A 26,639-nucleotide genomic window follows, 5' to 3' on the forward strand; every position below is an offset into this window, starting at 1 on the left:
AGCTACGTCGATGGGAGAAGCCCTCCCATCAACATAGTGCTGTCTAACCAGGAGTTCGGTTAGTGAAACGGCATAACTCAGGGGTGTGGATTTTGCATACCCAGGAGCAACGTAGTTATACTGACGTAAGTTCATACTGTAGACCAGGGTTAAGGGATTGTCTTCATTAATGATCTCTCCCAGCGCTATAAAAATCCCCACCTCCATGAGGGGAACAGCTCCCAGTGCTGGTGCACTGTCTACACGGGCACTGTACAGCACTGAAACTTGCAGCGCTCGGGGGGTGTTTTTTCACAGCTCTGAGCGAGAAAATTGCAGGGCTGTAAAGTGCCAGTGTAGACAAGCCCTTAGTCTCACTGACTTTTAATGACTCCCTCAGTCACTTAGGTGACTTTGAAAATTTTACCCTTTGATGCGAGCACTGTAAAAGAAATTTCTACTCCAGCGGAATCTGTTTTTCTGAGAAATCAGATGACAAAAGTTGCTTTACATAGATATGTTCATCTTTGCTTGTTAGAGGACAACATAGTGGAACGATAAACTTTTTTCCCAGAAGATATTTCAGTGCAGATCAGTGGAAAAAAACAGCAGGTTTATTATTTAGAAAAAAAGGTCTGACATTTAATTTCTTCAGTCATGTATATATAATGTATCCTCAACAGTGCGGCAGACAACTGTTTAGAAGATTTCTAAACTTAAAATGTGCCAAACACACTTCTTAACCCATCCGTTGCTGGGGACAATAAGCACATCCAGTAGTTGGACGAATTTGTAAAAACATTTGCAGCTCACCTTTTTAGAGCAGAGTAGGAATTTAAAATAGGAAGAGGGATTTTTATTTTAAAGCTAGACAGAAAAAGATAAGGCAAACCAAGCTAAAATGGCCAATGTATGATTAGTGCATATCAAACCAGTCAAACTAAAGACACATAGGTCCAAAGGAACCCTAAGAAATAGTATAATACTGATATTTTGTCCAGCAAGCACATACATACATTTTGGTACAACTTCTGCATGTGTCCTGCAACTCTTGGAAATCACCAGCACTGACGAACAGCACCCCACCCCAAACACACATATACTTGGACTGACAGCAGACCATCTGTAAGGAGTCAAACTCATGATGCCTGCGTTATCCCTAACTAGGCACCATTAAGTGTTCTAAACTGAAGAAAAAGCATGCACATTATTCACGTAATTTACCTACCTATTAGGGTAAATGTTTTGCGCACACACACAGTGGACAAGTTCTGTTTTTCCCTTAAGTAATCAGCAATTTGACCAGACATGATTATACACAGCCAACATCCAAAATAAGGCAGTGCAGATAACAATCCATTCTGGAGAGGAGAAAAAAGGTGGTTAAGTTAAAATACTGAAATAAACAAAATATTCTGAAAAAGCACTTGTGCTGCAGCGATAGGAAGATACTTAGCTCTACTAAAAATGTCAAGTAAGCCAACAGGATAGCCATCTGTTCTTTCATAAGACAATCAGATATCTGGTGATAAGGTAGGCAGATCATTACATTTTTTACACAATTATTTTATTACATTTTAAAATGTATCAGTGCATGAATACTGCTCAGAGGCCATCACATAAAGTCAGTCTGATAAATATTCCGTTTAACAAAAATGGGCTTGGAAATAATTGTCAGATGAAAGCCAACAATTTAAAGGACAAAAGAGAAAAGTAGAAGAAAAACCTCTATACAGTCAGGTTAACATACACCAAATGGCCAAGTAACAATTCTTAAGGCTAACAAAAATTTTGAAAGTGATATTAAACCTCATGGTTCAGAGTGTAATCCAATATCTAACTATTAGAGATCCAGTTGAGACCTAATGTGGGCGGGTCAGATTATCCCAAATCTGCCTTTTGTGGGGTTTCTTATCCAGTATGGCAATTCCTACATCCCTACATGCCCTTACAGAGTTGCCACTAAACCAACTGCAACACACAGATACTGACTTCCACAGAAGCAGGATTAGGTCCTTAGTATGCCCTTGTACTATTCCAAGTGGTTCATCTGATGTAGGAAATCTAAACTACTGAACTGTGTTATATGGGTCCCAAATTAACTCAACTTTTTTGCCTTTTCATTTAACTTGACAGCTGATTATCTGTAGGGGCAGGGTAATTTGCAAGTATCTGACCTACTTAAAGAAGTATTTGGATGTCCACTGGATGGGGTACAAAAAGAAAAGGAGTACTTGTGGCACCTTAGAGACTAACCAATTTATTTGAGCATAAGCTTTCGTGAGCTACAGCTCACTTCATCGGATGCATACTGTGGAAATATTGTTATGTTACTCATTAAATGTAAAATAAATCAGGGAACAAGAAAAACTTCTGTATGACATTTAATTTTAAATCAGAGCGTATTGCTATATTTGAGAACTAAAGCACAAGTCTCATCCCAACAGGATTCCTCCAAATCAACATTCAAAGATGCTGCCCATTGTTTTTTAAACTTCTGCTTTTAAGAAGAGCAATAAGTAAAAACACCCAAAATTAAGAGAGTCTAGCAATAAAGATCCCCCTTTGAAGTGCCTTTCAAATACCTAATCAGCATTTTAACAAATTCCCTTTTAACTAGTCAGACAATTAATCGGATACGGGAATAGCGTTGACACTATGTAGCAGCTTTGCATTTTAAATGTTAATGCAATTCCCACCTGAAAGTGCGGCAATAGGCTAAAATGACACTCTGATGCAAGCTTTTTTTTTTTTTTTTTTTAAATGTCAAACATGTGGCAATCTGAAGTCAATTTGCTTTAAAAATGCCAGGGATACAGGAAAGCTGCACTCCACACAGTAAAACTTGCTAACATTTAAGCAACAGTTTTATACAAAGTAGCCAAATTCAACGTTGTGGTGGCAGACACCTCTGTCATGGGCTTGCTTGAACAGCTCCTGAGACCTCTGATCCAACCGCCTTTGTTAAATAGGAAGGACACTAAGCTATGCTTTCCAAGCTCTTATTTAACTTTGGGCACCTCTGAATTGGTTCCCTGCCTACTTCTCCTGGCAAACTATTTCAACAGTGATGCTGGAACTTTCTTCTTAATATAAGCATCACAGTCAAGTGGCTTGGGCACCTGCCTAGGAATCAGGACACCTGGGTGCTGAGCTCAGTCACTGACCTGCTGCATGAATATGGGCAAGCCACTTCACCTGTTTCCCTTGGTCTGTCTCATCTGTTTGGATTCTGAGAGAGATTTTTCAAAGGTGCTTGGCTCCCATTTGTGGCTTTGAAAATTTCACCTCTGTAAACAAAGTAGGCCTCAATCACAGTTGGAACCTTTAGGTGCAACAGTAATACAAATAAATTAAATCTAAATCAGGGGTTCACAGCCTTTTTCTTTCTGAGGCCCCCCACAACACGCTATAAAAACTCGTTTTCTGCATATAAAAGCCAGGGTCGATGTTAGGGGGTAGCAAGCAGGGCAATTACATGGGACCGCACGCCACAGGGGGCCCCGCAAAACTAAGCTGCTCAGGCTTTGCCTTCAGCCCCAGGCAACGGGGCTCAGGGCCCTGGGCTTCAGTGCCATGCGGTGGGGGTTTGACTTTCTACCCTGGGCTCCAGCAAGTCTAACACTGGCCCTGCCTGGCAGCCCCCAAGGGGTCCTGGACCCCTAGTTGAGAACCACTGATCTAAATTATATTTTCCTTTTGTTCAACTTCAGCCAGTCAATCTTGTTTTAAGATGTGTCTAATGCTGTTTTCCCTCTCATATAACCCTCATTTAGGTATTTACACAGCATAAACATGTTTCCCCCTTTCAGGATAAATAACTTCAATTACTTTATCGTTTTATCTTATGTCCTGTCATTATATTCCTGAATTATGCTAATTTTTGGACTTCAGCTGGGCTGTAGCACAACTAAATCCTACATTGCAACAATGGTTTGTATTCTACTTCTCCTGAGAAGAAGGGGAAAAGGAATACCATGTTTTAAAAGGGATCCCATCAGATTAAAAAAAGTTGCCTAGATTTCAAAGAAAAGAGTTACTACTAATTTAAGATTATAAGAACAGCCATACTGGGTCAGACTAATGGTCCATCTAGCTTTGTATCTTGTCTTCTAACAGTGGCTAATGCCAGGTGCTTCAGAAGGAATGAACGGTTTCAAATTTAATAATTTTATTAAGATGTTGAAGTAAAGAGAAAATGGTACAGAGTTTAAGCATAGAAGTTTCTGGTTATCAGGGAATAAAGTACAGATTATCAAGGGGTGCGAAATTCGGTTTAGGAACGGGTGGCGTAAGGAATACATAACCTGCAATCTCCCCGATTGGGGGTAAAAGTTTAATGGGTCAAAGTACAGACGTTGAGATATGGGGGTACGTTGTCCATATAATGGCTATGTTCAGGTGTGGAGTATGATGAGTGGATACGAGGATGAGGATGGATTTACCCTCATTTGGTAGGATTTAATGTTCAGTGAGTTTATGGTTTCAGTTCATATGGTCCAACGGAAGAAGTCTCTCAGTCCCTTTCCCATAGTTGATGCATGATGTCGTACCGGCTCACACCTCCTGATACTGTCGGTGGCCGGTGATGTGTTCGATGTAGATGTCCCTGGACCATTGGATGGTGTCCGAGACCATGAGGCGCCGCATGAGCCGTGCGTAGCATTGACTGATCCCACAGGTCTGCAGCACACGCTTGTTGCAGGGGTCCCAAGTGCCCAATGTGACAATCAGGGCATCCATCTGCATCTTGTAGCCCTTTGCTCTCAGGGTGTCGGCTGGGGGGGGGAGAGGGGGCGTATTTTTCCAGCTTACGAGCTTGGGCTTCGCAGAAGGCTGGGGTCCTGTTCTCAAAGGAGACCGTGATGTCGACAAGGATGATCTTTTTCTGGGCCTCGTTGGGGACTACCACGTCAGGTCACAACTGGCTGTCAGTACCAGGGATGGCGCAGTTCACAGCAACCTCCCCCAGGTGCAGTGCGATGGCTTTCACCAGGAGGTTCTTGATGGCGTTGTGGCGCAGCTGCCAGGCTCTGGAGTGGGGCTTGCAGCTGCACAGGACGTGGGGCAGGGTCTCGCTGGAGTAGCTGCACTTCCTGCAACACTTGTCTCGGTTCCCATGGCGGACGGCTGCGTTGAGCGGGACGCAGTTGAGCCGGGCATGGTGGATGAACTGCTAGTCGGCGAAACGGGTGAAGCCGCCCCCGGCGAGGAAGTGGTTGCTGGCATCCCACTTGCTGGTCAGTTCAAAGGCTTTACCCTGGTCCGGTTTACGCTTCAGGGTTTCCATGTACAGTGAGTGGATGGCTGCCTTCAGGGTCCCCTCCAGCATGCCCCTGGCGCTCTGGGTGATGATGGTGTTGTCGTCAGACCTGATCTGCGGCACCAGGACTCCCAGCTCCTGGCGCTCCTCGCACCACTCCCAGCGGCAGCCAATGCACTTCCCCAGGTGACGCGTGGCATTGCAAGTGCGGGACCACAGTGAAGCGATGTCGCGCCCGTCCCGTCCGAATTAGCCATCCAGGGAACCGCTCAGGAAGTTGGCGGTGTCTTGGTTGGAGGGGGCTCTGCTGATCCGCTTCTTTGTTGCGTCATGGAGGGCATTTGCTGTGATGTTCCTTACCATGGCGTCGGGACACGTCAGCAGGCGGAAGGCGTGGGTGATCACTGCAACGTCACATGGGGGACATTGGCACCACCATGCCTGTGGGCGATGTAGACCAGCTCGTTGCTGGCTCTCTGGGGAAGGAACAGCCACTTTTTCACCAGTTGCTGGACGATCTTGGCTGCCTTGTTGAGGGGTACCTTTGCCACGATGGATCCCCTTAGGATGAATGAGATGCAGGGGATCAGGAAAGTGTTCAGGGCGTTTATCTTCTGCCACGGTGCTAGCAAGGAGGTGTCGATCTTGGCGGCATCCTGTAAGATCTCCTGGATGGTGTCCTCGGGTGTCTGCTGGACATGGAAACTCGTTGGCATGCTGAGGTGCTGGTACGCTTTCCCCTCTGCCAGGGGGATGACGGGCTCGCCCTGGATCTGGAACCCTGTCGTCTGCACCGAGTCCCTTTTTGCTATACCTGCACACCAACCCCCCCCCCCTTTTTTTTGTTTTACCATTTCTCTCCCTCTTTTTTTTTTGTTGTCAGGTGGAATACCCATCAACCCCTCTTCCACACACACCTACACACCTGCCACCTAACCAAACAAAAAAAAAAAACCCAACAATTCCACCTCAAAGAGAAACTGACTATGCTGGGGAACCTATGAAACTGACTGCACACAAAGCACTAACAAATACACAACAAAAATAAGCTCAAAAGAATTCGGAGAAAATGTATTTTCCCAACTAATCTTTCAATTACAGTAATCTTAGATGTTCTAGTAACAGGTAAAAAATTCCAACAGAAAAAGGGATTTGGTAGTAGGTGCCTAGGGCCCTACCAAATTCACAGTTCATTTTGGTCAATTTCACAGTCATAGGATTTTAAAAATTGTAAATGTCATGATTTCAGTTATTTAAACCCGAAATTTCACAGTGTTGTAATTGTAGGGTCCTGACCCAAAAAAAGAGATGTTATGGGGTCCACAAGGCAGCAGCATTGCCTTCAGAGCTGGGCAGCTGGAGAGTGGCGACTGCTGGCTGGAAGCCCAGCTCTGAAGGCAGTGCGGAAATAAGGGCAATATCGCAACCCCCTGAAATATCCCTGCGGCCTCCCTGCAACTCCCTTTTGGGTCAGGATCCCCAATATGAGAAACACTGGTCCCCCCTGTGAAATCTGTATAGTATAGGGTAAAAGCACATAAGAGACCAGATTTCACGGGGGGGAAACCAGATTCCATGGTCCGTGACACCGTTTTCCATGGCCATGAATTTAGTAGGGCCCTAGAGATGCCCCTTTAACCAAGTCCCTTGGCACAGAAAATATTACAGCATAGATAGGATCTCAGATGTAACCATTTAGTCCCAGAGATATACATTTTATTAGCTGATACTTCACTATTTTCTAACTGCACTTGTAGCCTCCTCTTTTTCCTCAGATTCATGTCACTTTCAGTACACTGATTCTTCCTTCCTCTGTCGGGGCTAAGAAATCAAGAGAAGTATTTATTCAGGAATTCTATTTGCTCCCCTTCCCTGTTTCACTGTGCTCCTACTTTGTCCTTTTCTTAAAAAAAAAAGAAAACAAAACAAAAAAAAATTCTTTGACAGAATGCAAACAAAAACAAAAAGAACAGTGGAGAGAGAGTGCAATTAAGCAATGTTAGTAGCTATGGAATGATTTAATGGACATCAGAAGGAAAAATTCAGTGTGTGGAGACTAGCGATGACATGTCAATGACAATCTGGGGTAGAATCCAAGCTTCCCGACTGAGTACCCTGTTCTAAACACTAGACTGTATCACCACTCTACTACACAGAGGAAAACTAAGTCATGAACTATAACAGGAAATGGATTGGAATATTTTTGTTTTATCTCACCTCTTGTGCATCAAACCGCAAGATCTCCTTCATGTACGTAGGCAATAGTGTGAGAAGAGTGTAGAAAGTCCAGTTATAAGAAAAGTGTGCCACAACAATAGCCCAGAGTGGAAGGGATTTCAGCATGGGTTCCCATGGTACAGACTTCTGAGTAGAAAGCTAGGAAAATGGAGGGAAATAATCAGGACAACTCCTAGGAATATTTATTCTAGATGTTTTGACCCTACCTAAATCTGATTATTTTGCATTCTGAAGAGCACATTCAAAGTCAGCCTGAATCCTTAGATGTGTGTTCTTTATTGCTAATTATAGTAACTGAACTAAACAAAATTTGACAAATTAGGAAGCAAATGGAAAGTCAGAAATCTATTATGGAGTCACTTATTATGCCATATTTTTTGCCTTTATATTTAAAAAGCTATTGCAGCTGAAACCCTACTGAAACCAATAATAAAAAAGTGGGTTTATTCCCTCAATTACTTTGGTATGTAGGTGTAACATTATCTGATTAAACTATAACCACATAGATTGTTGCTACCACTGTTATACAATTGCAACAAATCTTGTACAAAATGTGGCATGTAAGATGTCTATGGAAACATTATGATTCACTGAATATGATTATGCTATTTGTATGCATGTATCGTTTTTGTAGCTGAAGTTAGGAATATTAACTACATACCTGTATTTCTAAGATGTTTGCTTCTGGGTAACACCAATAGGGTGTTTAGCCAGCACACTGTGAAGGAACTATTCAAGTAGAATGGCCCATTAAAGAACACTTAACTTACAATGGAAGACGTCTATCTACTCCTAATGGACTTTCCCCGCTATCACTAAGCGAAGTCATGCATGGACATGTGACTTACTCATGTGACTCCAAACTCCATCTTTTACCTGTAATTTTCCACAATAAGAACAATGGGATTCCCTTTCCTTGAGAGAAGACATAAAAGGTGCTGAAAACATCTCCATTTTGCCCCTTTCCTGCTCAAGCCTCTGGACTATGGACTTATACAAATGGGAACATTCTAACCAAGGGATTGAGGTCCTTCCAATGATTTGGAAGCAACCAGAGACTTGACTTAAGCCAGCAGTTTATTCTATCACTGCTATAAGCCTGAACCAAGAACTTTGAAATTATTGTATGTATTTGATTCCTTTAACCAATTTTAACTCTCACCTTTCTTTCTTTTTATAAATAAACCTGTAGATTTTAGATACTAAAGGATTGGCAACAGCATGATTATTGGGTAAGATCTGAGTTATATATTGACCTGGGTGCGTGGCTGGTCCTTTGGGATCAGAAGAACTTTTTATTTGATGAAATTGGTTTTAAGTCATCTTTAAGTCTAGTGTTTTTGGTGGTGATACAAGGACTGGCATGCCTAAGGAAACTGCTTTTCTGACTTCTTGTTAGCCAGTGTGGTGAAACAGAAGTTTACTTTTGTTGCTGGTTTGGTATATCTTATGGGAGAATAACCACCAGTTTTGGGGTGTGTCTGCCCTATTTCTCAGCAGTTTGTCCTGAATTTGGTATTCTCAGTTTTGACCCACAAAGGCATGGTTACAGCAGGCAAAACTCTTATTTTTTTCCATGTTCAGGCTTCATTGAAAAAGCACTAAAAACATATAGGACAAGGAAAAATGTTCCTCCATTTGGTATGTTGCAAACGGACAATGATTTTAAGTAGTTTTGGAATCAGAATTTTTTTCTGAATGTTTGTCCTCCTGCAACAACTTAATTACTCCCTCCTTACTGCTGTCAACAATTAGGGACTTAAAATCACTCCTCAAACACATGTGAACTGAATCTCTCCTATTCTGAGATCTTGAGTGTTGAGAGCACCATGGACTCTCAACAGATAATGCTTGCATGTCTTGTAGTTAATAATCATTGCTGCACTGTGGAACACTTACCTTGAAGGATCCTGACATCTCCAGTTCCGTGCCTGTCCTGGGAGCGTGAGTACACGAGTGTGACACCCCCCCACCCCTTTTATTTTGAGCTTAGCTATCAGAATAATAAATGTGCTGCTTTCTGCCAAACTCTGGTGGGTCACTAGTCCTCCCTAAGTTTATTAGCTGGCCCAATTTCGGGTAACAAATTATACATACCCTACACTGTCCAGGCAGAAAAAGGTATGTTGTAATGCAAATCAATGCATTAACAGAGACCCATGTTGCTAGAAAATTTGGATGGCATGCACCTGTGTATGTTGTCATACTGCATTCACCTTTTGGGGATATTTAAAAAATTAACATGCATTCACATTACTTTTTGATTAAACATATTCAAGGGTAAACTTGCTTTTTTTCCCCCCAGGTATCTCTTTTAATGACTAATGATTGTTTCTCACTGATCTAACAGTCCAGCATCTTAACATACTTTGTTTTATTTGACTTTTTTTATTTTTATTAATGTTTACTCAGTTGCTTCAGATTAAGAATGTTGATGTAAACTTCAATTTTTCCTTCAACATTATGGCAGGTCTTGTCCCTCAGTAGCTCCTGTTCTTATTTAAATAAGAAAAGCTGCATCAAAGCTACATACCTGATCTTTGAGGGAAGAAAGTATATATTCCCTTTCAGTGGGAGAGATTCTTCTGTGAGCTTCCGGAGTATCACTCACCAACCAGATCCAGAAGAGGAACCAGAATACTCCAAGTGCACCTTCCATTGAAAATAAATAAATAAAAGCTGCACATTAAATTGAAGAAAGCCCTCAGGTACTACACAGATACAAACACTTAGAACCACAAAGTGGGGAAATGATTCTCAAGCAAATAAAAATGGTATTAGACTGTCTGGGCCAAACTCTACCTTCATACCAACAGTCCCTCAGCTGTAGGTGAGGACGGAGAATGGACCTTAACATTTAGTGTGGGCAAGGATTCATATGAATGACCTAGTATGGAGACAACTTCAAAGTGACCTTATTTGCAATAACGGTAAATAATGAATCTGTTGTCAGTCCACTACATGGAACAGCTACAGGACAAGGTATCTGGATGACACAGGAAGGAAGGAACATATATATATAAGAAATTTTAATCTAAAAAATACAGAAGATGCACAGTTTTGAAAAGCCCAAGTGATAGTATACCTATTTTTTAAAATATAAAAATAGTAAACTAGGGTTGTGTTAAAAAATGTTAAATAATTCTCTCTTTCCTTGAGGTGTGTGCACTGAGCTGTTATCAGCTTTTAGGACGTGATTCTCAGTAAGACGACTGCATCCCACTTTTCAAGGCATTCTTTAGTGAATCCCTAGCTCAACTCCTGTGGCTTTGCTAGCGAAACACTGAAAGTTTCACATTGTAAATGAAGAACACATGCAAGTTACTTTTGAGAAGGTCTTCAGCTAAGAAGACCATGTTCCAGCGATCAAAGTTAACTCAATTTCACACAGCAAACAAGAACTTAAAGTCTTAGGTTTTTCTAAATTGATTGACCTCAGACTATTTGTTGGGTAACAGCATTTAGCACAATTTAAGGACAAATTTGCATAGTGAAGGCATAGTTTACAGCCTCCTACAGGAATTTACTTGTGTTAAAGGCGGCAGTTTCTCTGAAGAATCAAGCAACAAGTGAAGCAATGTTTTAATGTTTTGGGAAGCCTAGATCAGAATAAAAATGTGTTTAGAAGCTTTGAAACAATAAGCCTTATATTTCTCCTGGGAAATATATAATATAATATATATAATTATATTTTCCCTCAGGAAGTCCTTGTGAATCACTGTTCTTGTAAAGCAGGGGAAGTGCCTCTAGATTTCCCATGACGGAAACTGTCACTGCATCAGCAGCTTCAGAATATGGACAAGCACATCTTTAGAAGTATTTGATCACTTATTTGTAATCCTAAGGTAAGAGGTGTCACAGAAATGGAAAAGGAAATCTTCACTAGAGGAGTATGTTTGGAATTTAAAAAGTCTAAATACTTACCAAATATGTAGAATACATAAATCCAGTTCACATAGTAGCAAATTAAGCCAGACAATGGAAGAGACACAACTGTTCCTAACTGTGCACCTAGAAGAAAACAGTTTGTTTTTCAATTTACCAAATACACATGTAAGTGGCATATGGATTGATCCAAGAAAACATACAACAGCTGGAATTACCAGTCAGATTTTGTTGTTGCTGCACTGATTTACCAAAAGGAAGTTTGCAGATAAATATTTTCACCACCACTAGAGGGTGGTCATTTCAGCTACTGTAACTGCTTCAATAGAATGAAAAAATGGAATTGTAAAGACTCATAACATTCAACACTACCAATGAAAGATCTATGAAAGAGTAAGAAATATAGGTGAGTTCTTGGCCTATTACTGATCTCTGATAAACTGGAGGGCTCCAAATGTGAAATGGAGGCATATTAAAAACAGTTTGACTCTGAAAAGTGACAGCATACAAAGGGCACTTTTCTTAGTCAAAGATCTGTTCCCTACAAATCTTCTGAGTCACATCTACTGATTCCCCCACTCGGTTTTTACTGCTCTTAACTGTTCATAGCTGTGCTGCCTTTGCATGCCTATGAATGTGAAAGCTGGATAGTATTCCCAGAACTGTTAACTAGGTTCCATTTGTAGGGCCACCTTCTGCTCTCAGTTATGCAAGGCAAATCCTATTAACCTCAGTAGGATTGTGTAGGTAACAGAAGAATTTCATGTGCAAAGCTATTACTGGTGATGCTTCATGAGCAGGAAAGAACCTTTCTTGACTTTCCAATCCAAGATTCAGGTCAAAGAGACGGCAGTTAGGGGGCAAAAAGCCATCATAGTATTTGTAAACTAAGGAAATCTAACCTGGGAATCATTTAAACACAATCAGTACAGAACCTCAAAATGTCATTTTACAAGATCACTTTCCAAACCTAGCCTGAAACCAGCAAATATCATTGTGTTGATCTGTTGGTCAGACAGGTTCAAAAAGTAAGAACAGCTTAAGGTGTCCGAACTGTGTTCTCGCTGAAACAGGGCAATATTAAGAGATCACGTTCACACTGGGAGAAAGCTTCAATCACAAATTGGCTAATTAAACAAAATACAACATTCACATAAAAAACACATCAAAATAATAATTCCATGGATAGTTAAATGGGAACTATATCTTACTTTAACATTAAGTGTTGACAAAAGAAAATAAGCCCAAAAATCACAGGACTGCCAAGAATGAAAATATGAACAAAGAAGAAAATAGACTGTTTTCTGAATTTACATATAAGGTGTCTTATCCAGCATCGTTCCTGCCCACTGAACAGGGTTTGCAACTGATAGACTGATTCTCCTCTCACTTATACACCTTGCTTATGCCATTGTAACTTTGTTAACTTCTTTGGACTCTATCGACTCTCAAAAATTCTCTCTTTTTACTCTTGCCTGTGACTATCTTTCCTCCTTGGTTCCTGAATGTTTTAGTTTATTTACTATACAGCATCTTTGCAGCATAATTTTCAGCCATTTGTTGCATCATCGTATATAACATAAGTATGTTAAAATGTTTTAGGACCACAGAGACAAGTTGTACTGCACTGTACTTTCATGTGTGGAGCAAATAGTAAGGAGAGTCTTTATCTTGTTATTATGGGCTATTTTCTTAAGTCATTATTCTGAAGACACATTTGAGAACAGACATCGAAAGAGTAAACAATAGCTTGCATAATGAGGGTAAATTATGTTTTTAGCTAGATACACGAATAGTTTTTAAAAGTGTTAATAGACTAAACATTTATAAGTCTGTTACCAATCTGGACATTTCATTCTCTTTCACCTGCATATGAAATGCTAAGGAGCTTGCTGCGTTCCAGTGGTGGAGCCCAAGACGACCACATGGCATGCATAGCAGGAAAGGTAACACCCTGGAAAACAATGTTTTATTCTGTTGAAATATATGGTAATTCCAGAATTATCTACTCAAACTTTCATGTGCCAATTAAATCATATACTTCAGAACAGCAGCACAACCTATTAGTCTCATGAATCAACAGGAAGCTGTTTTGACAAAAAATGCACACGGGTAGTTAGGCAGAATTAAGCTTTTGCTTGTGAATATGCCTTGTGCACGAAGAGGACGCAAAAGTACAAATAAAATAACTCTCTTTATAACTCACTCTTGGTTTCCCATATGCTAGGCAGGGGTTCTCAAACTTCATTGTACCGCAACCCCCTTCTGCCAACAAAAATTACTACGCAACCCCAGAAGGAGGGGACCGAAGCCTAAGTCTGCCCAAGCCCCACCGCCTGGGCAGTGGGGCCAAATCCAAATCCCAAGAGTTTCAGCCCCAGGCAGGGGGCCTATAACCTGAAGCTCTTGGGCTTTGGTCCTGGGCAGCAGGGCTTGGGCTTCAGCCCCAGCCCCCAGCAAGACTAACGCCAGCCCTGGGGACCCCATTAAAATGGGGTCCCGACCCACAGTTTGAGAACTGCTGTGCTAGAAGAACAATACTATTTTGATACAGGAAATGACTAATTTGGATTAAGGGTAAGACAAGACAATTTGGTGTACCTCTCCGAGCCCCTCCAAGGCTCTGACTGCTATGAGGTATCCAACCCCCAAGTCTGCCGCTAAGGGAGTGAACAGAGTGAAGACAGCGGTACCCAGGATGCCAAACCCCAGCAACAGCTTCCCTCCTATTTTACGTGCAAAATATCCACCAGGAATCTGAGTAATGATGTAGCCATAGAAAAAGGAACCAAGAATCCATCCTTGAGTATCCGCATCCCAAGAATACTTTTTCCCCTGAGGAAGGAAAAAAGAAAAGGGCTTAACTAACACTCTTTCTGCATCATGCAATACTTAATATCAGCAAAGAATGTAATTAAACCATGGCTCATTATTTAGTCCTGATGACTAAACTTTGAAGGTCTCACTGCATTTCATCTTGGCCTTTACTCAGGCAGACAGTTTTTGGAATAGGCATACCCTGATGCAAGCCAAAATGCAAAGAGATAGAAGGAAAGGAAAATAGAAGTGAGACAAAAAGATTATATGGGGCAGGACAAGCAGCAGACGGAAAAGCAGACAAACATATACAGGAGCAGCAAGGTTATGCAAAGGAGAATGTTACAAGTCCACTAAATTCAAGAAGAGACAGGGTTGCACTAGTGTGTGTGCGAGAGATCAGAGTAACGGGATGGGCAGATGACCTCAGTAGAAGACTGGAGGACAGAGCGGTAAAAGAAGAGACCAGAGAGGTGAATTTTACAATTATAAAGGTAAGAGATGGAATGGCATTGACAGATGCAGAGGTGGTGGTTTTGGAGAGCATGAGACATAGAAGTTCTGAATCATCATTAATTATTTCTGATTTCAGAGTAACAGCCGTGTTAGTCTGTATTCGCAAAAAGAAAAGGAGTACTTGTGGCACCTTAGAGACTAACCAATTTATTTGAGCATGAGCTTTCGTGAGCTACAGCTCACTTCATCGGATGCATACCGTGGAAACTGCAGCAGACTTTATATACACACAGAGAATATGAAACAATACCTCCTCCCACCCCACTGTCCTGCTGGTAATAGCTTATCTAAAGTGATCATCAGGTGGGCCATTTCCAGCACAAATCCAGGTTTTCTCACCCTCCACCCCCCCACACAAATTCACTCTCCTGCTGGTGCTAGCCCATCCAAAGTGACAACTCTTTACATAATCAAGTCGGGCTATTTCCTGCACAAATCCAGGTTTTCTCACATCCCCTCCACCCCCATACACACACAAACTCAAATAGCCCGACTTGATTATGTAAAGAGTTGTCACTTTGGATGGGCTAGCACCAGCAGGAGAGTGAATTTGTGTGGGGGGGTGGAGGGTGAGAAAACCTGGATTTGTGCTGGAAATGGCCCACCTGATGATCACTTTAGATAAGCTATTACCAGCAGGACAGTGGGGTGGGAGGAGGTATTGTTTCATATTCTCTGTGTGTATATAAAGTCTGCTGCAGTTTCCACGGTATGCATCCGATGAAGTGAGCTGTAGCTCACGAAAGCTCATGCTCAAATAAATAGGTTAGTCTCTAAGGTGCCACAATTATTTCTGAGAATCCAAGTGTACGCCAGGCACTTCAAAGAAACAAGGAGGGATCTGGTCCCTGCCTCAAACAGCTACTGGTCTAAATTCAGTCACGACTCAATAAGCAAGTCCTAAATGAGTCAAAAAGGTGAGTCAGGATGAGTTTTACACTAATAAGATGCATAGTTGTCAGTTAAGACACGCACACATTTTCATGGGCTCTCAACTTTTTTTATTTTTTTAAATCAGCTCATTTCTCATAGGAAATATGACAAAGTTTCAAGGAAGAGGTTCAGTGAAGAGAGACGGCTTGGCAAATCGGTGTTCCAGGGGAGAATGGAAAAAAAGCAGAGATATGGAAAAGAGTAGGAAACAGAAAGGAAAAGTCAATGTGATTTTTAGAAATAGATCAGGGAAGGTAGTTTCAAAGGTCGGAGAGAGGGGAGCAAAGAAAGAGGATGGATATAAAGGACCAATCAGAATTGTGAGAGAGATCATAAGTGAAGAGATAAAGAATATTATGTATGCAGTAAAGATCTAATGAAACTTGTCCCTTTCATTAAAACAAAATTCCATACAAAGTCAAGACTATAAAAAACAGATGTAGCTTAATAATATGGCAGAGACACTGAGTTCTCAATTGCTATGACGCAGATACAACAGGAAATGTCCACTTCACACACACAATTCAGAGTGAGTCATATTAGACCTACAAGGTCAGTGTAGCCATTTTGCTAAGTATAGTTTAGAACGGATGTAATATAGTCTGTCCTTTAGGACAGCACAACATTATTCACCTAAGGTCTCAGAATAGTTCTAAAAGAGCCAATCTATATTCTGAGAAGGTCTGCTGGTTAAAAAAACAAAAGCAAAACAGTGTTAATAGAGCAGTTAAACATGAAACATCAAACTCAATCGCAGCATGCTGTTGAAAATAACATCACATGTTTTAGAAAACATATTAAATCCTACCGTTGTATTCCGAGGTATGTTTAGGGCAGAAGAATGTTCTGGACACACTTTGGAAGTTGTATTCTTCGCTAAACTTGTATTAGGTTCTACCATGTCTACAAGAGCAACGCTTAGATTCACACGTAATGCATACAACAGGAAGAATCCAAAAAAGGCCAGTAATGCTAAATTGTAGCGAGCAGAGCAGCATGTAGGCACTGCAATAAGAGATTTTTAAAAGTTATTTGCTGCAAAAAAGGATAAAAAGCATTTTAGTCACGATAACTTGGATATTTATATATAAGAAGTGAGAAAACAAGTTTATTTACTCTGAAAAACATATTTTAGATATTGAGTGACTGAGTGGGAAGAAAAGTTTTTGATCTAGTTCCCTGCTGATATGTAAACCTCTCCCACATACATATAAGAGCATATATACCTATTGGTCAAAGTGCTGATTCTCAAGCGTAAATGTTGTGCAAGGTTTTTACAAAGGGGATTTAGCAGTATGGTTACAAAGGTTTCAAGAGGTCTTCTGAAACATGGTTATTCAAACTGAAACTTCACAATAAAAAAAACCCCAAGATTAGTGGCAAGTATGCTATACACTTGAAAATGTGTGCAGTATCCTGCTTCTCTTTGTAACTTAAGATACACTCCTGTAGTGCTGCTATAGAATGGCCACCATGGGGTTCCATGTTTGTCACATCTCTATAGCTTCCAGGACAAATTTTGCTCTAGATGTTACTCTGTAACAAGGTGAGATTTCTAACTCTCCAATGAACTCAGCCTTGGATCTGGAAGTCAAGCAGGTTCTGCCTTTCACGAGGACTAATATAGATTCTGTAGAGAACATGGCATCGTCAACAGAATTGAAAATGTGACCCGTGAAAGTCCAGCTCACGTTCTCAATGCTGATCGGATTGAAGAGCAGTAAAAATGTATCTTTTGGATCAGTAAAGTGAAAAGATCTGATTGCCACCCATGGAAAAAAATCTTACCCTCTCCTTTACAGCTAGAGAGATATCTCCAGCAGCTCAAATTGTGCAACCCCTATACACCCAGCATCAGATAAAATAATTTTTTGGCTATGTACACTATGGAAATTGGGGACTACTCACCTTCCTTAAGCCAGACAGATACGCCTGGGAGAATTCTGAGCTACTGTGTGCATACACAATTAATGAGCTGTGCATATTTTTATTTTTTTGTGCAAAAAAAAGTTTCTGCTGAAATGTTGATGCAGTTCTGCCTTATGCCCACCTGAGGGCGTTGTGGTAATAGAACACAGTAGCAGCTCCTGGCCAGCTAGGGAAGAGAAAGGTGCTGTGATGAAGGCAGGCTCTGTCAGGCCAGGTCAAGAGATGGGGGCTATGGGGAGGCAGACAGCATTGGGTGCTGGGGGGTATCAGACAGGGACTTATAAGGGCTAGTAGGGGAGGACAGACTGGTGCAAGGGCTGAATGGGAATGGAAGCACAGGGCTATATGGTGACTGAGGAAGGGGTGCAGAGCTACATAATGACAGGAGAGTGGTTAAGTGGGGGCACAGAGACACATGGGGAGAAGTGGAGGGGGTACAGGGACACAGGGACGGGGGATGGTTGAGTAGGGGCACAGAGACACATGGGGATGGGGGGCTGTCTCAGTGGGGGTGGGTGGACAAGTGGTACAAGGACACATGGAGGTTCAGGAACACATGGGGACAGGGACAGATGTGCCTGACTGAATGGGAGAGGCTAGGGGTCAGCCAGCATGGAGGAATCTCCCTAACAATCCCTTCCCGCCCCCCATAAAAACCTGTTCCATATTTTTCCCACCCATACCCAACAACCCTACAAGTTCATACCCCAGGGTCCCTCCCAGCAATTTACTTCCCCCTCCCTCAGCTCCTTTGTTATCCCTGACTCCTCCAACCCTTTGCACTGCTTCTGAGGGGTGCAGGAAATACTGCTCTGTATTGAGGTTTAAATGAATTATTACTCAGAGTTGTGTATTAATATGCCTAATAAGGAATCTATTTGTCAAAAAAAATTTCCTGAATCTTTTTTGTTGTCCGTATTGCTACACATACTTGCTGACAGATATTTTGAAATAAATGACTAAAAATAATTGAAACTGGTGTGATTATACTGTGTTATTTTGACAAATAAAATATGCAGAGTTTTAAAATAGTGTGCAGAATTTTTAACTTTTTGGCAGCGCAGAATTCCCCCAGGAGAAGACAGACCAAATGATATACAGTTATAAACATGAGAACGTCTCCAATTATTAGTTATTAGATTGAATACTTTAAAATATTATACGAAATATATTTTATTATATTAAATATATACTAATAAAGCTAGAATATTTAATTTCAAGATACATGGCAATTTGATTTTTAAAATAAATCTAATATTCACTCTCTCATTTTGTTCTGAGAAACATTTGCTAAGTAGGCTAATTGCCTGGGTGTATCTATGAAACGTGACTTAGAAATGAACTTGACCAAGTCCAGCTGGCTCCCCAGCTCTAGTGGAAAGGGTTCCTGATGAAAGCAGAACTTGCTGGAGACCATACAACTCAGAAAACAGCAAGTTCATTAGATATCTGAGCCAGAGATGCTTTGCTGCCTTTTGAAAAATAGGTAGGGCTAAGAGAGGAACTTTACCAGCTCCTAAGGGAAAGGGGCACTGAGTCTGGGATGGATCTAGATATAAATTTGAGCTGAATCAAAGGACTGACGCTGAGACACCGATTCCAGCATTTGGCATCAGCAGCCAAGCGAGCAGGAAAGCTGGTTCTTGTCCCCCTGGGATGATTGGTGGACTTGGATACCATGATGGCCAAATACCAGGACACTGAAGAGGACACCATGGCTCTGATGGTTCATGACACCAATACTGCCAATAGGTAGCAGAATGAGCCAAAGATGAGCTGAACCCCAGAAAGGATCCTGAGAAGCCAGGCCTCTCCCAGAAGCCCCACTTCACCCTGATCCCTCTCTTCCCCATCCAGGGGTCCCCCCCCAACACTTCTCTTCCCAGCAATCCCACCACAACCATCAGCCAGAACCCCTCTTTTCCCTCCCAGGTTCCCCACCACCACCCTGACCTGCCACTTTTTTTTTTTTTTCATTTGTAGCTTACAAATTTTAAAAAGATCAGCAGCACCCCTAGGCCAAAATAAATTTGATGAGGTTCAACAAGGACAAGTGCAGAGACCTGCACTTAGGACGGAAGAATCCCATGTACTGCTACAGACTAGGGACCGAGTGGCTAGACAGCAATTCTGCAGAAAAGGACCTAGAGGTTACAGTGGATGAGAAGCTGGATGAGAGTCAACAGTGTGCCCTTGTTGCCAAGAAGGCTAACGGCATTTTGGGCTGTATACGTAGGAGCACTGCCAGCAGATCGAGGGACGTGATCATTCCCCTCTATTCGGCATTGTTGAGGCCTCATCTGGAGTACTGTGTCCAGTTTTGGGCCCCACACTACAAGAAGGATGTGGAAAAATTGGAAAGCATCCAGCTGAAGGCAACAAAAATGATTAGGGGGCTGGAGCACATGACTTATGAGGAAAGGATGAGGGAACTGGGATTATTTAAAATGAGGAGTACTTGTGGCACCTTAGAGACTAACAAATTTATTTGGGCATAAGCTTTCGTGGGCTAAAACCCACTTCATCGGATACACACAGTGGAAAATACAGTAGGAAGATATATATACACAGAGACCATGAAAAAATGGGAGTTGCCATACCAACTGTAATGAGACCAATCAATTAAGGTGGACTATTAGCAGCAGCAGAATTTCTCCTGCTGCTAATAGCCCACCTTAATTGATTGGTCTCATTACAATTGCTATGGCAACAGCCATTTTTTTCATGGTCTCTGTGTATATATATCTTCCTACTAAAAAAAGAACAGGAGTACTTATGGCACCTTAGAGACTAACAAATTTATTACAGCATAAGCTTTCGTGGGCTACAGCCCACTTCATCGGATGCATAGAATGGAACATGTAGTAAGATTATCATATATATATATACACACACACACACACACACACAGATAAGTTGGAAGTTACCATACAAACTGTGAGAGGCTAATTAGTTAAGATGAGCTATTATCAGCAGGAGAAAAAAAAGCTTTTGTAGTGATAACCAAGATGGCCCATTTAGACAGTTGACAAGAAGGTGTGAAGATACTTAAGGAAATAGATTCAATATGTGTAATGACCCAGCCACTCCCAGTCTCTATTCAAACCCAAGTTAATGGTATCTAGTTTGCAAATTAATTCAAGCTCAGCAGTTTCTCGTTGGAGTCTCTTTCTGAAGCTTTTCTGTTGCAAAATTGCCACCCTTAAATCTTTTACTGAGTGGCCAGAGAGGTTGAAGTGTTCTCCTACCGGTTTTTGAATGTTATGATTCCTGATGTCAGATTTGTGTCCATTTATTCTTTTGCGTAGAGACTGTCCGGTTTGGCCAATGTACATGGCAGAGGGGCATTGCTGGCACATGATGGCATATATCACATTGGTAGATGTGCAAGTGAATGAGCCCCTGATGGCGTGGCTAATGTGATTAGGTCCTATGATGGTGTCACTTGAATAAATATGTGGACAGAGTTGGCATTGGACTTTGTTGATAGGTTCCTGGGTTAGTGTTTTTGTTGTGTGGCTGCTGGTGAGCATTTGCTTCAGGTTGGGGGGCTGTTTGTAAGCGAGGACTAGTCTGTCTCCCAAGATCCTACTGTATTTTCCACTGCGTGCATCCAATGAAGTGGGTTTTTGCCCATGAAAGCTTATGCCCAAATAAATTTGTTAGTCTCTAAGGTGCCACAAGTACTCCTCGGTTTTTTGGGGTTTTTTTGTTTGCTGATACAGACTAACACAGCTACCACTCTGAAACCTGGGATTATTTAGTCTGCAGAAGAGAAGAATGACGGGGGATTTGATAGCTGCTTTCAACGACCTGAATGGGGGTTCCAAAGAGGATGGATCTAGACTGTTCTCAGTGGTAGCAGATGACAGAACAAGGAGTAATGGTCTTAGGTTGCAGTGGGGGAAGTTTAGACTGGATATTACAAAAAACTTTTTCACTAGGAGGGTGGTGAAGCACTGGAATGGGTTACCTAGGGAGCTGGTGGATAAAATGCTGAGATAAAAGACAAGAATGAATACAATTTAAAGTATTCCCAGGACAAGAAAACACATTCAAACAAGTATTTTTTGGTAAGAAATCTAGAAGAGACAACATTTGTGAAAGACTGAATTATGGACCAATTAAAAACATATCTGATACAGGGTAGAATAAATGTTAAGAATAAATTCTAAGATATACATCTTTAAAAGTAAGTTGAACTTACGCCTCCTGCCAAAATCACTAACATTCAAAAGCATGGCCACTAGACCAGAACATGGACTAATCAATCATAGAGAGAATGGGAAAGAGAGGTAAGAGTCGAAAAAAATCAACTGTTGTGTGGCTAGATCAGAGGTGGGCAAACTATGGTCCGTGGGACCATCCTGCCAGCCCCTTGAGCTCTCATCCGGGGAGGCTAGACCCAAGCCCCTCTCCTGCTGTCGCCCCTCCCCTGCAGCCTCAGCTCGACACTCCTGCCAGGCAGCGTGGCTGGCTCTGGCTGGGCGGCATGGCTGCGAGCTCCTGATGCTTTGAGAGGCATGGTAAGGAGGGGGTGTGGAGTGGGACGGTTGGATAAGGGGCAGGAGGTCCCAGGGGGCAGTTGGATGGAGCGGAGATTGTGGGGGGTGCGGTCAGGGGATGGGGAGCAGGGGGATGTGGATGGGGTTGGGGCAGTCAGGGGAAAGGAGGGGTTGGATAGGGGGTGGGGTACCAGGGGGCAGGGTGTGGATAGGAAGTGGGAGGGGTTGGGGGCCAGGCTGTTTGGGGAGGCACAGCCTTCCCCATCCGGTCCCCTATACAGTTTCACAACCCTGATGTGGCCCTCGGGCTAAAAAGTTTGCCCACCCCTGGGCTAGACCTTCAAAGCAACATTTGCAGAAAAAAGGTAATAGAGGAAGAACAGGAACTGCACACCTGCTTACTCAAAAACAATGGATTACAGTAGTGAATAACTAAAATTATACAATGAGCAGGACACAAGGAGAAAATAATCTTCTCTGCAGACATACCAGAGTGTACACTGCTTCGTGGGAAGCGTTTAGTATTATAAGACAGGCTCATCAAAGAAACCTGGAAACACACCAGGGAAATATATTGCTACTTTGCTAGAGGAATGTGAACTGATGCCCAATGTTTATAGATAGAAGTTTCAAGGAATTAAATAAATAAATAAGGATTATGCTGAATTTGTAAAAGGTTGTAGGACAATGGGTGGCTAAGTCTGGAGCTAATGGAAATTTTATCAACAGTGCACATGAAATGTAAGTGTAGACTGGTGACCACCACCTCAAAATGCTGTGCTGGGGTATACTGATCACTTCTTTTTTCTGCATATATTAAAAATATAAATACAAAAGAAAAAACTAAAACTTCAGTGCAAAAGATAAACACAGGTCAATCTTTACCAGGATGTGATCATTCTGAAAATCTTATTTTTAAACAGTATTTGAAAGAGGCACATCTCATTTTTAAGTGAGATCAAGGAGTACAATTGAGATGTATTGGGGACTTAAAAAATAATTCTTCAGGAAGTCCTCAGTGTGCAAAACTAGTCAAGCAACTTTATCCTCTCTCAAATTGCTTTGGAAGCAATAGGTCCTTAATATAAATTGATTGATCATGAAGGTTTCTAAAGAATGGGTACAACTGTGGCTAAATCTGTTTGGACATCATGGTTAATAGAAAGGTTAAACAAATGATAGTAATGGAAGCTTCACTTTTTATGATCTAACACTCCCTTGGAAATATACGTTAACTGGAATTTCTATTACTCTTCCTTTAGAAATAAAGTCTGGAAAATGAATGCACTATACAAAACTCTAAGAAATTAAGGTGAGGGAACCTAATAAACATATGACTCCACCATACAGTTTTAAGTTGTAAACTTCTCACCATATATTTTGCTTAACATATAGATCAACAGGTAGATGCATTATTTGAGAATGCTTGATCAGGTAGTCTGTCATAAACATACAGCTAAGGGTAGCATAAAATCCCTCCTTTACCTGTAAAGGGTTAAGAAGCTCAGATAACCTAGCTGGCACCTGACCAAAAGGACCAATAAGGGGAGAAGATACTTTCAAATCTGTGCGGGAAGGTTTTTGTTTTGTGTTTCTTTATGCTCCCTCCAGGTCAGTGAGGAACCAGGGCAGGGAAAATACATCTCCTAAAGCCGTACCTGAACTAAGCATCTAAGATTACAAATTGTAAGTAATAGGAAGGAAAGGCGTTAGATTATCTTTTGTTTTAGCTTGTGAATTTTCCCTGTGCTAAGATGGAGGTTTATCCCTGTCTTTTGTTACTTTAAAGTTTTGCCTAGAAGGGAATCCTCTGTGTTTTGAATCTGATTACCCTGTAAAGTTACCTTCCATCCTGATTTTACAGAGGTGCTTCTTTACTTTTTTTTTTCTTTATAATTAAGTTCTGTTTTTTTAAGAATCTGATTGTATTTTAGTGTCCTAAAAACCCAAGGGTCTGGTCTGTGCTCACCTGGTTTACCTATTTGGTTGGTAGATTATTCTCAAGCTTCCCCAGGAAAGGGGGCGAAGGAGTTGCGGGGGTGTGGGGGTATTTTAGGGAAACAGGAACTTCAAGTGGTCCTTTTCCTGAATCTTTGTCTAACTCATTTGGTGGTGGTGGCAGCAGTACCCATCCAAGGACAAGGAAGGATTCGTGTCTTGGGGAAGTTTTTAACCTAAGCTGGTAGAAATAAGCATGCGAGTCCCCACATCTGTACCCCAGAGTTCAGAGTGGGGAGGGAACCCTGACTCAAAGCACAGAAAGCTCAAGACTTACTTTTTTAAGATACATCTCACTCTCCTTCCTCCTTTTAAAATGATTATGAAGAGGAAGAAGGCCACCGCAGGGTCCAACACAGTCAGATACAAGGTTCAATTCCTTACCTTGAACAGTGCCTTCAGCTCCTACTTCTGTTGCTTTCAAAAACATGCTTTCCTGTCTTTCAGTTAGAACTGTGTATAGTCTGCCCCCTCCCCTCCCTTTCTTTTTTTAAGAGAAAGTCTGTACTGAAAGTTCCCTGACACTGTACTTTTGCAGTTTAAGGACGTGTTGTTCTGTTGCATTTGTTCTTGTGGGTGAGGTGAGCCACTCAAACTAGAGTATGGCACATTGTGCAAGCTTAAGAATGTATTGCTTTAACAACTGACAAATAAAAAGCCACAGTGTCTGGTGCTCCCATGAACGCCATCATGCCTTCTTCCACACGCCCCTTATGGGTGGAACCACCCCCCCCCCATTCCCCAAAAGCTGTAAAGCAACTACCAATCCTCCTTACAACTAATGTCTACCATGACTCCTGTGGAACACTGTCAGCTGATAATAGTTTAGGCAGAAAAAAGTGTTAGGACTGCTCATTTGTCTCTATTAGTAAGCAAACCAATGCCCCCACCTATACATCTACTTTGTATCTACAGGGTTGTCTACACAGTTCAGCTATTAAAAGACATGGTTGTATTAGTATTACTATAACTGTTTAAAAAAATCCTTTAGTTTTAAAATCAAAGATATTTAAAAATGTTCAAAACTGAAACACTGATTTTTGTCAAAACTAAACATTTTGTTCAACTCCAAACAATTTTTCTTCCACTTTCTGAAACTGCCAACAAACGGAAAAATCTTTTTCCCCAGTTCTGTTAACCTCCTCTTCTCTTGAAATCCATTTGCTCGCTTTTCCCACCAGTTAGTGTTTAGATCACAACCTGATCCTGCAAAGACTTGTGCATTTGCTTAACTTTAAATCAACAGGGCCACCCTTGTACTTAAAATTATGCACACATGTAAGTCTTTACAGGATCAGGGTCCAAGATTGTATACTCTTTGGGGTAGAGACTGTTTTGTACCATATACTCGTACAATGCATATCACAAAGGCTAGAGTCTCTAGTGTGCTATGGTAATAATCATTTTAAATAAAAATGAGAAAGCTGCTCAAAAGGTCAGAACTGATTTATTTCTCCTACCTCATTCTTTAAAATGACCTGTGTTTTAGAGTTTCCTCTGCCCTATTGATTTTTTTCTTCACCTGTATGCACAGCTCACAATACAATGCTCCCATAGCAACTAGTTAAGAGTGCATAAAGGCCCACAGACTCAGATGAAGATTAAGATACCGAGTGGAGAAATGATCAAACCTTTACAAAGATTTGGGACACTGCGGGATATTTCAGTTCCCTGAGAGTGGCTTTTAGCAGCAGTCTGCTGGGACGCCGCGTGACCCAGGGTGGCCAGCCGTCCCCGTGATCACCGGCGTAGCCGAGGGAAGGTGTGGACGAGGAGCCCCGCTCCGCAAAGACAGCTGAGCCGGGCACAGCGCCTCGCCATGCCCCAGGAGGCGCCCACTGGGGCGGGGAGAGGGGACAGGGCGCCCCGGCAGCGGCTCTAGGGCAGGCAGGGGCCGGCACAGCGGACTCCGAGGGCCGGCTCGGTCCCTGCCAGGAGAGCGGGGCTCCCAGCCCCGCTGGGCCAAGCTGCTCCCGCTGCCAGAGCCTTGCCGGGGCGCTCCGGCCCCGGCCCCCCGCCCGCTCCATAGCAACGCAGGGAGGCCGCCTCACACGCTGCTGCGCCCGGGGCAACTGCTGGCCCATCCCGGCGCTCACCTGTGCCGGGCTGGGACTCGCCCAGCAGCGGGGTGCGGTCCGCCGCGTCTTCGGGCTCCGCCTCGCGGCCCGCCGGGGCCCGCATCGCGCCCAGCGCCAGCCCGCCCGTAGCCACCGCGAAGTGGACCCGAGCCCCAGCCAGGGCTCTGCAGCCAGGGGAGCCCAGGCGCGGGCGGCGACCACGTGACTGACGCCGGGCGGAAGCTGCCTCCCCAGCGGCGCCGCCCGGCCCTGAGCTAGCCCTCAGCCGCCATCTTTGGTGCTGGCAGCGACTCGGGCTGGAGGGTGGGGGCTCACACAGTCTCTCCCTCTGGGCGTGGGCAGTATTTTCCTGCATCCACCTCACGCCTACCGTTTGCAAGTCTCTCCTCTTCAGGCCCACGTGGAAGTGGTGTGTGTTGGGGAGGGGGATTAGGCTGAAATTTCCAAGACACCCCTCTATTTATATGCACAGGGGGACCCAAATGCCAGCCCCTTCTG

At 42.5% G+C, this 26,639-nt stretch overlaps 1 protein-coding gene across 1 annotated transcript in view; it reads right to left on the bottom strand.

The window, feature by feature from the left end:
• Window positions 1–26,342, bottom strand: part of SLC17A5 (solute carrier family 17 member 5) — a 38,712-nt gene extending 12,370 nt beyond the window's left edge. Inside the window, exons 1-8 of the mRNA XM_048845916.2 lie at window positions 26,160–26,342; window positions 16,440–16,636; window positions 13,967–14,200; window positions 13,232–13,319; window positions 11,405–11,491; window positions 10,014–10,132; window positions 7,460–7,618; window positions 1,208–1,340 (exon numbers count right to left, since the gene is read on the bottom strand). Coding sequence (XP_048701873.2) covers window positions 1,208–1,340; window positions 7,460–7,618; window positions 10,014–10,132; window positions 11,405–11,491; window positions 13,232–13,319; window positions 13,967–14,200; window positions 16,440–16,636; window positions 26,160–26,244 — 1,102 coding nt within the window. The 5' untranslated portion in view covers window positions 26,245–26,342. The remainder of the gene's footprint in view (window positions 1–1,207; window positions 1,341–7,459; window positions 7,619–10,013; window positions 10,133–11,404; window positions 11,492–13,231; window positions 13,320–13,966; window positions 14,201–16,439; window positions 16,637–26,159) is intronic.
• Between the last annotated feature and the right edge of the window lie 297 nt (window positions 26,343–26,639).

Source organism: Caretta caretta, chromosome 3 (assembly GCF_965140235.1).
Source record: "Caretta caretta isolate rCarCar2 chromosome 3, rCarCar1.hap1, whole genome shotgun sequence".
In the NCBI taxonomy this organism is placed as follows: domain Eukaryota; kingdom Metazoa; phylum Chordata; order Testudines; family Cheloniidae; genus Caretta; species Caretta caretta.